General features: G+C 35.2%; 2 protein-coding genes across 2 annotated transcripts; both read left to right on the top strand.

Moving 5' to 3' along the window:
- The first annotated feature begins 207 nt into the window (after positions 1-207).
- LOC120079531 (receptor-like cytoplasmic kinase 176) lies at positions 208-4,020 on the top strand. Its single transcript, XM_039033743.2, has 6 exons — positions 208-496; positions 604-887; positions 1,881-2,016; positions 2,335-2,471; positions 2,617-2,740; positions 3,619-4,020. The coding sequence occupies exons 1-6, from the start codon at positions 445-447 to the stop codon at positions 3,939-3,941; spliced, it is 1,056 nt and encodes a 351-aa protein (XP_038889671.2). The 5' UTR covers positions 208-444; the 3' UTR covers positions 3,942-4,020.
- Positions 4,021-14,928: 10,908 nt separating this feature from the next.
- On the top strand, positions 14,929-15,405 carry LOC150035443 (uncharacterized). Its single transcript, XM_090314316.1, has one exon. The coding sequence runs from the start codon at positions 14,929-14,931 to the stop codon at positions 15,403-15,405; it is 477 nt and encodes a 158-aa protein (XP_090170442.1).
- Positions 15,406-17,779: the final 2,374 nt, after the last annotated feature.

Here is a 17,779-nt window from a genome sequence, read left to right as displayed (position 1 = left end):
TTAAAACTAAAATTAAAAAATGAGAACAAACCAGCATAAATTTAAAAAAAAAAAATTTAAAAAAAGAAACCAACAGGGTTTTAATTTTTTTTTTTTTTTATACTTATTATTTTCTAGCAATTTCTCATGGTTTTCATATTTATAAACATATACTTGAAAACAAAAGATGTAGTGAGAGAGTGAGTGTGGTTTGGTTTGTAAATTGTTAGTTTCGTTGTCCTTTCCATCAGAGAAGATACGGTATCTGGCCGACTCCTCAGACGACAACCACGAGTCAACTCGTGTCAACCCTTTTACACAAACATTTGCTTTCACTTTTGACCTTTTTTTTCTCAAATTCCCATTGGCAAATCACCTCACACTTATATTTATATATACACACATACATATTCTCATCTCTCTAATTAGTTCATATCCCCATTTTCAGATCAACTCCACAGAAAAATGGGATCTTGTGTTAGTGTTGTTGCTTTAGAAAACAGAACCCCTTCTTGTGGTACATTCATTCATTATAATTTTGTTCTTCGCTTTTAAACTTCATGAAAATCAGTTCAGTCTTCTTAAATTTGCAGTTTTTTTGCTTTTTTCTTTTCTTTTATTCAGTGAATTCGAATGGTTCGAGCTCCTCTGCCTCTGTCCATCCAAGTCCAAGAACAGAGGACGAGATTCTGCAGTCTCCGAATCTGAAGAGATTTTGCTTTAATGAACTGAAAAAGGCGACGGGAAATTTCCGGCAAGGGAGTATGGTCGGGGAAGGTGGGTTTGGGAGTGTGTTCAAGGGCTGGATCGACCAGCAATCGTTCACCGCCACCAAGCCCGGCTCTGGCATCGCTATTGCTGTCAAAAGACACAATCAAGATGGCTTCCAAGGCCACAATGAATGGTTGGTCAGTATCCAATTACTCCTCACCTTCGTCGATTTTTTGTCCTTTAAAATTGTTTGGCCATCAACTTTCATTTAAAATGATTTAGTCCTTTTATATTTTTAATTTTATAATAATTTAGTCTTAAATTTTAGTGTGTCACGATTTAATCTTGATAACAATTTAATCAAATATGTAGGTTTTATATTTTGTAAAATTATTGTGACTCTAATTAGTTTATCGGTTTATTTATACAATAAATCTCATTAACACTAAATTCTAAATTCTAAATAGGGACTAACTCGTTACGATTTTTAAAATACAATGTCGTTACGATTTTTAAAATACAATGACTAAATTTTACATAGTAAAGTCTAAGGACTAAATTATTACAAAATTGAAAATATATAGAATAAATTGTTACAAATCAAAATTCAAAAACTCAATTATTACTTTTATGAAAGTTTAGGGACGAAAATTGATTTTTAACCAAATTACTATTTAGAGGATGTTTGAGCGAAGTAACCCACCCCATGTTTAGGACACCAATTATAATAGTCATGGTTCCAACTATTATAACCCACAATTAACTACAATATTAATATTTCAAGTCACTTTTTATCCGTGTTCACTCTTTTATTCTCATTTTCTTTATTATAGTGTTTACTATTCCTACTCAACTAAAATAGAACCCAAACTAAAATAATATGCACTATAAACACAAATTACTATAACCTATTGACTATAATAACCAACTCAACGTTCCAAACGTTCTCTTAATATTTTCATTTAAAAACGAGAAATTCTTAGATGCATTTTGGATAGCACCTATCTTTGTACATTCTACCAAATTCTCTAATCATAATTTGTCATGTGACAAAAAAAATATTTTTTTATTTTTGGTGTGTGGCGAGAATGGAATGCATCATCCAAGTAATTAGTCTAGTAAAATATAGTTTAAAATTTTCAATTATTTGTATTAATGTGGGGGTAATGTTGGAATTTTGTTGATTATAGACGGAAATAAACTATTTGGGGCAGTTGCATCATCCTAATTTGGTGAAACTGATCGGTTATTGCTTGGAGAATGAGGATCAACTTCTTGCTTATGAGTTCATGTCAAGAGGCAGCTTGGACAATCACCTTTTTGGAAGTGAGTCAACCTCCTAAATTCATCTTCCTCCATTCATTCCTTTTATCATTTAGATTTAACTACCACCTTGGTACGAAAAACGTTAAATTATAAATTTAATCTATTTCATCTCTAAATTCTTAGTTTTGTATCTATTAAATCTATCAAGTAAAGTAAGAACAAGTTAGAAAAAGTTTAGAGCATCACTTTTGTTATGGAATCGACAGATAAAAAAATCATAAAACGTAAACAGCATCAAGATTAAGATTGGTTAGATTTTATGTTAATTTCCAAATCAATATAGGAAAATGTTAAGAAAATGAGTAATTTTAATTTCAGGAGGATCTGGGTCTCAACCACTTTCATGGAAGTTGCGAATGAAAATTGCTCTGGATGCAGCTAAGGGATTGGCGTATTTGCATGGCCAAAAAGTCATCCATCGTGATTTCAAATCCTCAAACATCCTGCTTGATGCGGTATATATATATATATAAATTTATAAATTCTAACCATAATATAATATAAATTTGTATACTGTTTATAACGAAGTTTGATGTATTAATTACTAACATATGATCTTGGATCTAATTATAATATATTGTTTTGAATTTAATCACACAGAATTACGATGCCAAAATCTCAGACTTTGGACTGGCTAAGGACGGGCCAGTGGGCAATCAAAGCCATGTTTCCACAAGATGTATGGGTACTTATGGCTATGCAGCTCCCGAATACATGGCCACAGGTATATGCCACATTTCATTCATTTTTAATACGTTTTTTAGGCGCCTATTTAATAACGTTTTTGTTTCTTGTTCTTTAATTTTTTTTTTTTTTTTAAGAAATTGAAGTGTTTTATAACTATTCAAGATGTTTCTTGTTCCATTAATTTTTAATACGTATTTGAGGTGCTCGTATAATAACGTTCTTGTTTTTGGTGTGTTGTTCTTGTTCTTTAGTTTTTTTTAAATAGAATCGTTTTGTAGATTCATGATGTTTCTTGTTTTTACTTTTTTTTTTTCACAAATATGACGTGTCCAAAAATTGTGTAGAAAATCAAAATCTCTTTTGGTAACTATTTGGTTTTTAGTTTTATTGAATTTTTTTAAAAAAAAATTAACCTAATAAATACTATTCTCCATGTACGTTCCTATATATGGTCATCCACTTTTTCTACCCCAAGTTTTCAAAACTAAAAAACAGTATTTTTCAAAATTTTGTTTTTGATTTTAGAATTTATTTAAAAATTCAAGTATTTCTTGAAATAGGTAAAAATCATAATAGAGAAATTGAGAACGTAGGAACATAAATTTGAAAAATATAAAACAGAAACAAAACCACTGTTAAATGGGGCTCAAATTTCTTTTTTTCTTTTTTTTTTTTCCTGCGGAACATATATAAATGCGTATTGTTTTATTATTCTTCTTCTAAAACCATACATATGATATAAAAATTTTCTATATTTGATTTTAAAGTTTTATATTCATGTAAAAACTTTACATTTTTCACTCACAAAATAAGAAATAAGAACCAAGAGAGAAGGAGATTTGTTCTTCAACAGAAACGCTACCAAACAAGATATGCATTTGAAATTGCTAAAGTTGAGTTTGGTTTTGAAATTAGGTTATTTGACACCGAAGAGCGACGTGTACAGTTTCGGAGCGGTTTTACTCGAGATATTATGTGGAAGACGAGCATTGGATACAACAAAGCCTCCAAGAGAACAAAATTTGGTAGAATGGGCAAAGCCTAATATTAGCAACAGAAGAATCATGAGGATAATGGACAGTAGAATTGCGGGAGATCAGTGTGGTGTAAAGAAGGCAATCACAACAGCTAAACTTGCTTTTAAATGTCTCTCAGAAGACCCTAAACACAGACCTTCAATGTATCAAGTAGTGACAGATTTGGAGCAACTTCAAGATTTTGAATCTCATTTAATTTAAGGACTCATTAATTAATTTTAGTTACTTGTGCATGATGATCATTTAAATGCAGGATCAATATCATCATTAATTCTCTGCATTTTGATTTTTTTTTTCTTTTCTTTTTAGGTTTAATTTAATGATCATTTCTATTTTGGTTCAACATGTGAAATTATGCATGTAAAATTCAAAATTGAATCCTTTTATGGATACTTAATCGTTATACATTGCATTGGGAGTTTTCTCCCACTTTTATTTTTCTACTTCCCTTTTTGGTAATTTTATTAGGATTGTTTTCAAATATAGGAAAATGAACCAAAATATTTACAAATAACAGCAAAATATCACAGTCTATCTATGATACAATGATAGACTACTATCTATGTCAAACACGGATAATAGTCGATAGACTGTGATATTTTGTTATTAGTTGTAAATATTTTTAAGAGTTTTTGTTGGAAATGACTTTTGGGCTTAAGCTCATAGCAATATTAAGAGGGGTGGAAGTTTTGTCCAACATGGATAGATTTAGAATTGCCTAGAGGGTATAAATACTAAGTCATTTTAAATGAGAATCCAAAGTGTGTTGGTGGTAGAACTACAACCTTTTCACCACATGCACTGTCACCATCATCTGTCTAGTCAGACGGACAGGTTCAGGTAACCGCGCTTGTGCGAAAAAGAACCAAATTTTTATTACTGACCATTAGTTTTTAATAACATTTTTATTAAATCTTTTTATTAGTATTTTGTGACTATTTTTTTTTTTTTTACCGTTCGGTTTGTTATCATTCGTTTTGTGACCTTTCATTTTGTGATCGTTCAGTTTGTGACAGTTCGTTTCAAACCGTTCGAGTCTTCTGACCGTTTGTGACCTCCTCTCCACTGCTATTTAACACATATCAGACCTGAGAGAGGAGACATAATAACTCGATTTCTTTCTTTTGTTTTCTTCTAAATTCTTCTTCTGTTCTGAGAATTCTTCTCATCGGTTCTAGTCCATTTTTCAATGAGTGCACATCTAAATTTGGAGACTGTGTTAACTTTGGGGAGCAACCAGCATAGCGATTAGCATCAAAGTCGCACGTAATTGCTTTCAGGACAGTGGTTTCTCCACGGCACAACAACCTTTCGTGACATCCGTTCTAACAATCTGAAAACAATTAACCAAATATCGACCAAGAATGGAAAGGTTCTCCCCAATTTGTCCAAACTCGAACCAAAGATGGAGCAAATTATCGCCGCTGGTCTCAGAAATTATTAATCTTCTTCAAGCAGTTGGAGATTGATTACATCCTCACCACAGAAGTGTCTACTGATACCGAGAAGGTGACCACTATCTCTAATCCAGAATCCTCCAAACAAACCTCTTGATGTTTCTGACCAATCAAAGCAGTTCTCCGCGATTGATCCTGATAAGTACGAGAAAGACAACAAAACAATTTGTAGCCATCTGTTGAATCATATGACAGATTCGATGTTCGATTTGTTCATGATCTAAAAGTCTGCAAGGGTAATTTGGAGTACATTGGAGTCCTTATATGGAGGAGATGATGTTGGTCGCAAAAAGTACGTTGTTGGTAATTGGCTACAATTTTAAATGACACGAGAAACCGACAGTGGAGCAGATACATGAATATGAAAATTTGGTGTCCAACATTTTGACCAATGGCATGAAAATATGTGAGGTTCTCCAAGCAAATATACTGTTTGAGAAATTTTCCCCATCCTAGAGCGACTACAAAAATCATCTGAAACACAAAAAAAAAAAAGGATCTGACACTCTAGGAACTAATCAGTCACATGCGCATGGAAGAAGCCAACAAGCTAAAAGATAATCTAATTTTTTTAAATCTAAATTCAGTTAATGCTAATTTGGTTGAATCTTCTGGTATTCACAAAGATAGGTCCAAAAATCATAAAAAGCAATTTGGAAAAATAGTTCTTCTCAGAAGAATGCATGTCATAAAACTATTGGTGGGAAGATTGAAAAGAAAAAAAATATATATTTGCTATGTCTGCGAGACACCTGAGCACAAATCCTACCAATGCAGTCAAAGGAAAGGAAGGTCAAATCAACAACTCACACCATAAGCTAATCCGATTGTGGAAGCAAGTCGAGTGGAAAAAATCGACTAGATACTTGACACTGGAGCTTCGAGACATTTTTGTTCAAACCGAGAGCTCTTCCATGACTACGAGGACACTACTGATGGAGAATGTGTGTTCACGAGTAACTCGACTACAGTAAGAGTGCTTGGAAAAGGGAAGGTTCTTTTAAAATTAACCTCTGGAAAAACTTTATCCTTAAGTAATGTATTGTATGTATCTTCCTTACGTAGGAACTTGGTATCTAGGAGTCTGTTGAATTGGACTGGGCTTAAGGTTGTCCTAGAAGCTGACAAGATTGTCCTCTCCAAAAATAGAGATTTTGTTGGTAAGAGATATCTTACTGATGGTTTTTTTGTATTGAATACTATCTCTATTACAAATATGATGAATGTCAATGCTTCTAATTCTACTTACATAGTTGAGTCTTTTGATATGTGGCATGGTAGACTAGGTCATGTGAATCTTGCATAAGTTAAAAAACTTAAGGATTTAAAATTGATTAATGCATCTGAAACGCATGAAACTAGTAAATGTCCTATTTGTGTAGAAACAAAGTTTATCAAGAAACCTTTTAAACCTGTCACATCTTGAAGTACATAATTACTAGAACCGATTCACTAGGATTTAGCTGATTTCAAAAACACCATAAGTAAAGGTGGGAAAAATTACTACATTTATTTTGTTAATGATTTTTCTAGATATACCAAAATCTATCTTTTAAAGACAAAGGTGAAGCTCGTAGTATGCTTTTGAAATATAAAGTAGAAGTAGAGAATCAATTAGATAAGAAGATTAAAAGGTTAAGACAGATAGAGGTGGTGAATACAGTGATAATACAATTAAAGAATTTTGTGAATCAAATGTCATTATTCATGAATTTATTGCATCTTATTCACCACAACAAAATGGTATAGTAGAACGTAAAAATAGAACTCTTAAGGAGATAATGAATGTTATGTTGTTAAGTTCTGAATTGTCTGATAACATGTTATTCTTAGCAGAGTACCTCACAGAAACTGGATAAGACACCTTACAAACTCTGGAAAAGATATGCACCTAATCTCTCTTACCTAAGGGTGTGGGGATGTTTAGCTAAAGTACCATATCCTGCATTTAAAAAACCTACGGTAGGATCTAAAAATTTTGATTGTGTGTTTATTGGTTATGCTTCAAGATAGTGCTGTATACAAATTTATTTGCTTGAATGATAGATTCGTATGTGAATATAGAGATGCATAATTTTTTTAGCATGTTTTTCCATTGAAAAGAAGAAACACTGAATATGTTAGAATGACTAATTGTGAGAATGGTTATGTTTCTATGTCTTTCTTATCTAATAGCATTAATAAAACAAGAAATAATATAACTTCTAGTAGTATGTCTAACATTGTAGATGTCAGCACCACGGATAGAATGCTAGATATAGAACGTATAAGAAGTAAGAGACAGAGAGCTGAGAAAAATTTTGGTCCTGATTTTTGAACTACTTTTTTAGTTGAGATGCCAAATGATATAGGTTATCAGTTTACATATATGTATCTAATAGATGAGGATCCTAGAACTACCAAGAAGCTTGAAGTTCTATAGACTCTAGCTTATGGAAGGAAGCTATTAAGAGTGAACTGGATACTCTAATCATGAATCAAACTTGAAACTTAATAGATCTTCCAAAAGGAAGTAAGCCTATAAAGTGCAAATGGATTTTCAAAAGGAAAATGAGGCCAGATGGTTCAATTGAAAGATACAAGACTAAATTGGTAGTAGTAGGGTATACACAAAAACGAGGTATTGATTACTTTGACATGTATTCCCCTGTAACAAAAATAGCTACTATTAGAGTCCTGATTGCACTAGCTGCTATCCTTGAACTTCTAATTCACTAAATGGATGTAAAAACAACATTCCTCAATGGTGATCTAGAAGAAGAAGTCTATATTGTACAATCTGAAGGCTTTACAGTAGCCGGGTCAGAAAGTATGTAAACTAAAAAAAATATTTATATGGTCTTAAAAAAGCTCCCAAATAATAGTATGAAAAATTTAATGATACTTTGATGGGTTTAAGGTAAACTCCTCAGATACATGTGTTTATTCAAAGTTGTTCAAAGCTGAGTGTGTGATCATATATTTGTATGTTGATAATATGCTCATCTTTGGAACAAACATAGAGACAATACGTAATACCAAATTCTTATTATCTTCCCATTTTGAAATGAAAGATTTAGGGGAAGCTGACTAGTACTTGGTGTTAACATAAGAAAAACTAAAAATGATTTTTCTCAGTGTCAATCACACTACATTGAAAAATTATGAAAGAAGTTTGACTATTTTGATTATCATCCTACAAGAACTCCATATGATGCTAGTATAAGTCTTAAGGAAAAATAAAGGTGATTGTGTATCTCAATTTGAATATGCAAAGATTATAGGTAATGTTATGTTTTTAATGAACTATACTAGACCTCATATTGCATATGTTGTGAGTAGATTGAGTAGAATATACATAATCTTGATAAGGATCATTAGAGTGTTCTTCGTCGTATATTAAGATATCTTAAGGGAACCATGAACTATTGTTTGCATTTTAACAAATTCTTTACTGTATTAGAAGGTTATTGTGATGAAAACTGGGTATCTGATAATGACGAGATCAGTTCTACAAGTGGATATGTATTCTTACTCAAAGGAGCAATATCATGGAAGTCTGCAAAACATACTTGCATAGCTAAGCCACTATGGAATCTAAATTTATTGCTCTAGAACTAGCAGGACAGGAGGCTGAATGGCTTAGAAGTCTACTACGAGATATACCATTGTGAAGGGCATCGATACCAGTTTCTATGCATTGTGATTCACAGGCTGTCATAGGTATTGCCGAGAATGAGACATATATCTCTTAGCATGGAGCTATGAAATAATTGTTAACGGGAGGAATTATTTCCTTGAAATTTATGAGGTCTGAGAAAATTTTGGTTAATTCTTTGACTAAAGGCCTAGCAAGGAAAATAATTTTAGAATCATCAGTAAACATGGGGCTTAAATCCTTATAGGATTCTATAGCTCTTTTATTAGGAATATATATCTCTTTGGTTGGGTGGTCTATTGTGATAGACTTGATGGTCCATAGCCCTTTTTTTGGGTGGTCTATTACAATATACTTGATGGATCATAGTCCGTAATGTGAGTGGTCCTAGGATGGACTTGATGGATAATACTAAAATTCTTTAATGATCTATAGCCCTTTCTTTAGGTGGTCCTGATGTGACTTGATGGATAATGATGAAATATTCATAACTCAGTGTTTGAGTGGTTTGTTTTTGATAGACTTGATGAAGATGGTCCTGAGACGGGCTAAATGATTAAATCTTCATAGCTTAGTTTGAGTGGTTTATCTCTAACAAACTTGATGAAGCATCTAACGTGATAGTGGAGGTGTGTCACCTTCTATAAAAGAGTTTAAAGGTCTCTTTCTAAAGGTTTCACGGTGACCCGAGGTTTATATGTATGGTCATAATAAGCACACTTTATATCGCAAAATTGAAAGAAGACTAGGAGTAAAACGTGTTGTGGGGGTCTTAACCAGTTGAAAGATCCCTGCGAAGGGTCCGCAGCAGAAGCAGATCGTCCCAATTCTAAAAAATTTACAGAACGCAATTTTACAGAGAAACAGAACAAATCATGCATTTAATTAAAAAAAACATACAACATACTTGAGAAACTAAGAAGAAAAAAAGGGAATGGAAGACTTACCCTTAAAGAACAAAATCTTCTTCACTGTGAAAAACACAAACACCAAAAGGACACTACCACAAAAGCAACCTCGGTATTCTCTAGATGAGAATCCAGAAGTAGTGGCCTTTGACTATTTTGGTGAGGAAAGGGATTGGGAGAGGAGAAGAGAAGAAAAGTCTGAGATCTAATCTAAGATCTTAGAACTACCTTGTGTAATTTTTCTATGTTTTCTTTCTTCAACACACAGAGAAATAAAGTTTAACCAACCCACATACACAATCTGGAGAGAAAAGATGGGGAAACGAGTTACAACTCCCTCCCAAATAACATTAAATCAAAAATAAATTAATTAAATTAAATTTATTTCTTTATTTAATAAATTATTTAATATTTATATTTATATGATAACTACCTTATCATATAATATATATTAAGCTATATGTTATATCAAATATAACATACATTTCTCTCACCAATGGCTTTTAATATAAATCACATTTATATTAATTTTAACCATATGAATCCAATTCATATAATTAATATTTGAATCATATTCAAATATTTATTTCCTCACATAAACACTTAATATTATAATGTATCAAATACATTATAGTAATTATATTATATAGAATTAAATTAAATTAATTATATCACATATAATTAATTTCTTCAATTAATTTGAACAATTCAAATTAATTCAAAAACTGATTCTCATTAAAACCCATTGAACTACTGAGGGGACTTCATGGACCTGTAGCTTGAAGCTCCAACGGTACGTCAATAATTAATTAAACTCTTTAATTTTAATTCGTTAATTGACGGGCACTCCACTAAAGACCGTCAGTTGTACTCTTCACACTACAGATATATTTCTGTGTCCATTGGATATAATCAATCAACTGTACGATGACCCTTCACAAATTGCTCGTAAGTACAACTAGGCCAAAATTACCGTTTTGCCCTTGTAGTTACTTCTAACTCCTTAAGTACCGCTGATCCATCTAATGAACAATAAAACATAGTCCAACTATGACTAAACCCCTATTGGGCTAGGAGAGAGTGTCGCGCCACATTGTTCAAGCCTCAAAATCAGTCCTTAAAGGAGTAATTTATCTACTTACCTCTAACGTTGGGGAAAGAGTGAATTCCTTCTTGTGTAGTTGTGTTCCCAGCTCCCCAATCAGACAAATCCCCAAAATGGTAGGTTTGTTGAGTCGGCGATCTGGCCACTCTCACCCATATAAATCAAAGGACCGCCTTCATAGGCAAGAGTTCACAACTCACTCAGGATTTAAGTCATGTTACCTAGGATCATCCTAGTGAAATGTAAGTCTCTATTGTGAAGGGCATTATATAATGAGACTAAATATTTCGTGGTTCGGTCTTATACAAACTCCTTTTTATAGAATATCTCCACTCACATGTCTCCATGTGAATGATCAAGATCAGATCCTTTGTAGCACTTACAACAATTGTAACATCTACAAAACAGGCCATACTCGTAGTGTCACTAGGATAAGGTATCCATCCTTATCCATCTACTACAGACCATTTAGGTTATCACTTAAACATGATCCACCCGTATGTCTCTACATACATGTTTAAGCTACAAGATAACCTTGGATGTTAGTTTATTAGTTTGTGGTTAACACAACTAATTTTGAAATAAAACATCAAATATTTTATTACATAAATAAACCATTAGTACATTACAATTACAAACTATAGGACCCTACAAGATTTAGGGCATCAACCCCAACACCAGTGTTATTGAAAGTTCAAGAAGTAACTCACTCTCTCTAACAAGGTTGTTGCCCTACTTCACTATGCATCAATTCAAATCCTTAGATATTGATGTTTAAGTTTAATCTTCTTTATTTACTCAGAACAACTTTTTCAAAGAACAATTTTTTCAAATAAACTTTTTACATTATTTACTTGTTAACTTTTCAGTAACTATCATTTATCGGGGGATTGTTGGAAATGACTTTTAGGCTTAAGCCCATAGGAAAGTTAAGGGGAATGGGAAGTTTTGTCCCATGGATAGATTTAGAATTGCCTAGAGGGTGTAAATATCAAGGCATTCTAGATCAGAATCCAAAGTTAACAAGTATAACCCTTTCATCACACGCGTGCGCTGCCGCCCGTCCATTTAGTCGGGCGGGTTTGGGTAACCGCGCTTGCGCGAAAAAGAACTAAATTTTTTATTACTTATCTTTTTAATTATTTTTTAATAAAATTTTTATTAAATCTTTTTATTAGTATTTTGTTGACTGTTCATTCTTTTTTTTTTTTTGTGACCATTTAGTTTGTGACCGTTTGTTTTATAATCGTTCAGTTTGTGAACGTTTGTTTCAGACCATTCAAGTCTTCTGACCATTCTTGTCCTCCTCTCCACTGCTATTTAACACAAACCAGACCTGAGAGAAGAGACATAACAACTTGATTTCCTTTTTATATTTTCTTTTAAATTATTCTTCTATTATGTGCATTCTTCTCATCGGTTCTAGTCCATTTTCTGATGAGTGCACGTCTGAAATTGGAGATGTGTTAACCTTGAGGCGCAACCAACATAGTGATTAGCACCGAGGTAGCACCGTAATTGCTTTCAAGGTTGTGGTTTCTCTATGGCGCAACAACCTTTCGTGACATCTATTCTAATAGTTTTGATCATTTTTGTATGTCAATTGGGATAAGTGTTGAACATCTTGTAGCTCATGTTCATACACCAAATGGTTTAGTAGAATCATTCATCAAACGTTTGCAGTTAATTGCTAGACCATTGCTTATGAGAGCTAAGTTTCCTACATTTTTATGGGGACATGCTATTTTGCATGCAGCGTCACTTATACGCATTAGACCAGTATCTTATTATAACTACTCACCATTACAACTAGCTTATGGTCATGAGCCAAATATTTCCTATCTGAGAATTTTTGGATGTGCAGTATATGTTCTAATTTCTCCACAACAACATACTAAGATGGGTCCTCAAATGAGGTCAAGAATATATATTGGATATGACTCCACATCAATTATTAAATATCTTGAACTCCTGACGAGTGATGTATTTATTGTATGATTTGTTGATTTTCATTTTAATGAGACAAATTTTCCAACATTGGGGGGGGGGGAGGGAGAAATTAAAAAGTTGGAAAAAGAAATTACATGGAATGCATCGCTATTGTCCATTTAGATCTCTGCACAACTAATGTGAACTTAATGTTTAGAAGATAATTCATTTATAAAATATAGAAAATCAGTTACAATGCATTTATAGATGCAAAGAAAGTAACTAAATCACGTATACCAGTTGAAAATGTGCCTGAGCACAAGGGCCAGCCCGTAAGCTCATTCCAGGGAGGTTCGAGCTGCCAACAACAGCAGGGGAGTGTATTTTCTACCACTTAGTGTGAGGCCGAGAATTCAGGCACCGTGGTGACAGGTACACTTCCCATTTTGGGACACCATGCTCTTGTTTTATTTGACTTTGGCTCTTCGCACTCGTTTATATCTGCTGTATTTGTGAGGCATGCCATGTTAGACTCAGAACCTTTGCCATTTGCATTTTCCATTTTCACTCCATCAGGAGAGATCATGTTAGCTACAGAAAAGATAAAAGCATGTCAGGTAGAGGTAGCCAATCGCGCATTAGATGTAATCCTGATAATTTTAGATATGCGCGATTTTGATGTTATATTGGGTATGGATTGGTTAGCTGCTAATCATGCCAACATAGATTTCTCTCGTAAGGAGGTCATCTTTAACCCTCCTACAGGAGCCATTTTTAAGTTTAAAGGGGTTGGAACCGTAGTTCTACCCAAAGTGATATCCACATTGAAGGCCAGTAGACTATTTGACCAAGGAGCCTGGGGCTTTATGGCTAGTGTGGTGGACACCAGAGAGAATGAAGTCACCATGACTTCGTAGCTAGTAATGAGGGATTTTCCAGACATTTTTCCAGAAGATCTTCCAGGATTGCCCCCGCAGCGAGAGATAGATTTTGCCATTAAATTGGAGCCAGGCACAACCCCTATTTTAAGGGCTCTATATAGGGATGGCCTCGACAGATTTGAAGGAACTGAAGGTCCAATTGCAGGAGTTGTTGGACAAGGGTTTCATACGCCCTAGCATGTCACCATGGGGTGCACCTGTTTTGTTTGTGAAAAAGAAGGATGGATCGTTACGTTTGTGCATTGATTACAGAGAGCTAAACAAGGTGACCATCAAGAACAAGTATCCTCTCCCTAGGATCGATGATTTGTTTGACCAGTTATAGGGAGCTACAGTATTCTCTAAAATTGATCTCCGGTCAGGATACCACTAGCTGAGGATAAAGGACAGTGGCATACCAAGACAGCTTTTCGTTCGAGGTATGGACATTATGAGTTCATAGTGATGTCATTTGGTCTAACGAATGCACCAGCAGTGTTCATGGCTCTGATGAATAGGGTGTTCAAGGAATTCCTCGACACTTTCGTGATTTTTTTTATTGATGACATCTTGATTTATTCCAAGACAGAGGCCGAGCATGAGGAGCATATGTGGAAAGTGTTGGAGACGTTGAGGCCAATAAGTTATATGCTAAGTTTTCTAAATGTGAATTTTAGTTGAAACATGTGTCCTTCCTATGGCATGTAGTATCGAAAGAAGGTGTCTCTGTGGATCCTGCAAAGGTTGAGGTAGTTACGAGTTGGGCTCGTCCAACCACAGTCAATGAGGTGTGCAGTTTCCTAGGGTTAGCAGGTAACTATAGATGATTTGTAAAGGACTTCTCTCGTATAGCCGCCCCATTAACTTAGTAGACCCGGAAGAGAGCAACATTTGTTTGGAATGAGGCTTGTAAAAACAGTTTCCAAGACCTCAAGTAGAGGCTGGTTTCAGCCCCAGTTCTTACAGTACCGGATGGATCAAGTGGTTTCGTCATTTACAGTGATGCATCCAAGAAAGGGTTGGGATGCGTATTGATACAGTAGGGTAGAGTAGTTGCTTACGTTTCACGTCAGCTGAAGAAGCATGAATAGAATTATCCCATGCATGACTTAGAGTTAGTAGCGGTGGTTTTTGCTCCCAAGATCTGGAGACATTACTGATATGGAGAGAAGATACAGATCTTCATCGACCATAAGAGTTTAAAGTACTTTTTCACTCAGAAAGAGTTAAACATGAGGCAAAGAAGGTGGTTGGAACTAGTGAAGGATTATACCTATGAAATTTTGTACCACTTGGGAAAAGCAAACGTAGTAGCAGATGCTTTAAGCAGAAAGGTGGCCCATTCAGTGGCCCTCATTACCAGACAGACTCACTTGTGTAGGGAACTAGAGAGGGTAGAGATTGTAGTGGTTATAGGAAAGGTCACAGCACAGTTAGCACAGTTGTTGATGCGACCAAGTCTAAGGCAGAAGATTATTGATGCACAGCGAGATGACCCTTATCTAGAAGAGAAAGTTCGTAGGGTGGAGTCAGGCCAGGACGGTGAATTCTCAGTTTCAGCGGAAGGTGGCCTCCTTTATCAAGGGCGTCTGTGTGTACCAGCAGTTAGTGACATTAAAGTTGAGTTGTTGTCAGAGGCTTATAGTTCCTTATTTTCAATTCACCCTAGCAGCGCTAAGATGTATCGGGACCTGAAACGTTACTATTGATGGAATGATATGAAAAGAGAGGTTGCAAAGTTCGTCAGTAAGTGTTTGGTGTGCCAGTAGGTGAAATCCTCGAGGCAGAAGTCAGCAGGCTTTTTACCGCCATTGAGTGTACCATAATGGAAGTGGGAGCATGTGCCTATGGACTTCATCGTGGGGTTACCTCGGATAGTCAAAGGTTTCACTGTGATATGGGTCGTTGTAGACAGACTTATGAAGTTAGCACATTTCATATCTAGAAAGCCCACATTTTTAGTGAATAAGTGGGCACAGATATACATGAAGGAGGTGGTAAGATTGCATGGAGTGCTCGTGTCCATTGTGTCGAACAGAGACCCTCGTTTCACGTCTAACTTCTAGAAAAGTCTCCAGGCAGCTTTGGGGACCCGGTTAGACTTCAGTATAGCTTTCCACCCTCAGACTGATAGGCAGACAGAGAGATTAAATCAGATACTAGAAGACATGTTGCCTGCCTATGCCATAAGAGTTTTTAGGAAGTTGGGATGCTCACTTGCACTTAATGGAGTTTGCTTATAATAATAGCTACCAGTCCACTATTGGGATGTCGCCCTTTAAGGCCCTATATGGTAAGAGTTTTAGGTCCCCTGTGTATTGGGATGAGGTAGGAGAGAGGAGATTGTTAGGACTTGAATTGGTGCAGACCACAAATGAGGCAATACAGAAGATCAGGGCTCGTATACAGAAGAGCTATGCCGATGTAAAATGTAAGGACCTAGAATTTGAGACTGGTGTGAAAGTTTTCCTAAAAGTGGCACCCTAGAAAGGTATTCTGAGGTTTGGCAGGAAGGGAAAGTTGAGTCTGAGATTCATTGAACCTTTTGAAGTCCTAGAACGAGTTGGCTCTATAGCTTACCGTTTGGCTTTACCCCCAGCATTGTCTTCAGTTCATAATGTCTTCCATGTTTCAATGCTAAGGAAGTATGTGACAGACCTGTCCAATGTAGTTGACTACGAGCCCTTACGATTGAATGACAACTTGAGCTACGAAGAGAAGCCCATAGAGGTCCTCGCCAGAGAGGTAAAAACATTGCGCCGCCAGGAAATTGCTTTTGTAAAAGTCTTGTGGCAGAACCACCAGTTCAGGGAAGCCACCTGGGAGCGAGAGGATGAGATGAAGGTCCAGTACCCGGAGCTTTTTCAATGATGAACTTTCGAGGATGAAAGTTCTTTGAGGGGGAAGAATGTAACACCCCGCACATTTTATTTATTAATAATGTAATTTTTTATTAACTTTATTATTTGGAAATTCAGTAATTGTCCTTAGTTGGATGTCATTTTTGGAATTTTGGATTTGAAGTATAAGTGCGAGAATTTAAGTGTTGTCGTGAAAATTATTCAATTATGAAATTCAATTTGAAAATTAATGGCATGAATTAATTTTCTTTGGAAAAAGAAAGAAATTAAATAGTATAAAGTTGAATAAGGAAATGATTTAAATATAATTATACTATTTCCTTTTTTAGTTGTTATTATTATTATTATTATAATTATTATAAAAAAAAAAAAGGAATTGTCTTCTCCCTCACGCACGAAACCTTCTCCCCCAAAATTTCCCTCACTGCCAGTCACGACTATCTCGCTGCCCCCTCCCTCACTGCCCAGACCCGAACGCCGCCGCCTCCTCCCTCACTACCTAGACCCTCGCCGCTGTGCGCCCAGCCGGTTACTCCATTACCCGTCGTACCACTCGCCCAGCAGAAGAGCCGTCTGCGCCGCCGATCCAGCCCCCTGACCACCGTGCGCCATGCCATCTTCCAGCAGCTTGACTTTTAGTTTTTGGTAAGATCTATTTTGGTGGTTGGGATTCTTGAAAGATTTTGGATGCCATTAAGGATTAAATTAGTCGCATTATTAAATTTTAGATTTGAACTTGGGAAATCAAAGCAGCGAGTGTCCAGCGGATTCAAGATCGTTCAGCAAGAGTGTTGGTAAGAGTTATGTTCCTTATTGTTGGTTTGTGGGTACATTTTGATTATTGAATTAAGTTTGACATAACCTTTGTATCTTTAAGGTTCCAAGTCGTCGTCCATTAGGATTTAAAAATCTTTAGCAGGAGATTTTGGAGTCGAAAGCTTGGGAGTGGTTGTTGATCAAGTTCTTTGGGTAAGCTTTTGGGTATTGTGGATTTGAATCTGAGATTTTGAAATTATTGCTGGACTGAAATTTAATGGTTGTATTCATATGTTAGGGCCGTTACTTCAAACCGTGGTCATCGTTTGGTTGTCTGATTTTATCTGTGGAATTTTGATTAAGGTAAGTAATCTTACTACTGGAACTGCCCACGGGCCAGGCTTTAGTTGTATGCTAGCATGATAAGTGTATGTTATAGCAAATGTTAGCATGATAAATTATAGTA

The sequence above is a fragment of the Benincasa hispida genome, chromosome 6 (assembly GCF_027475165.1).
Source record: "Benincasa hispida cultivar pf3 chromosome 6, pf3_genome.v1.1, whole genome shotgun sequence".
NCBI lineage: Eukaryota > Viridiplantae > Streptophyta > Magnoliopsida > Cucurbitales > Cucurbitaceae > Benincasa > Benincasa hispida.
The sequence above is the reverse complement of the archived record's forward strand: the minus strand, read 5'-3'. Positions and strand labels throughout refer to the sequence as shown.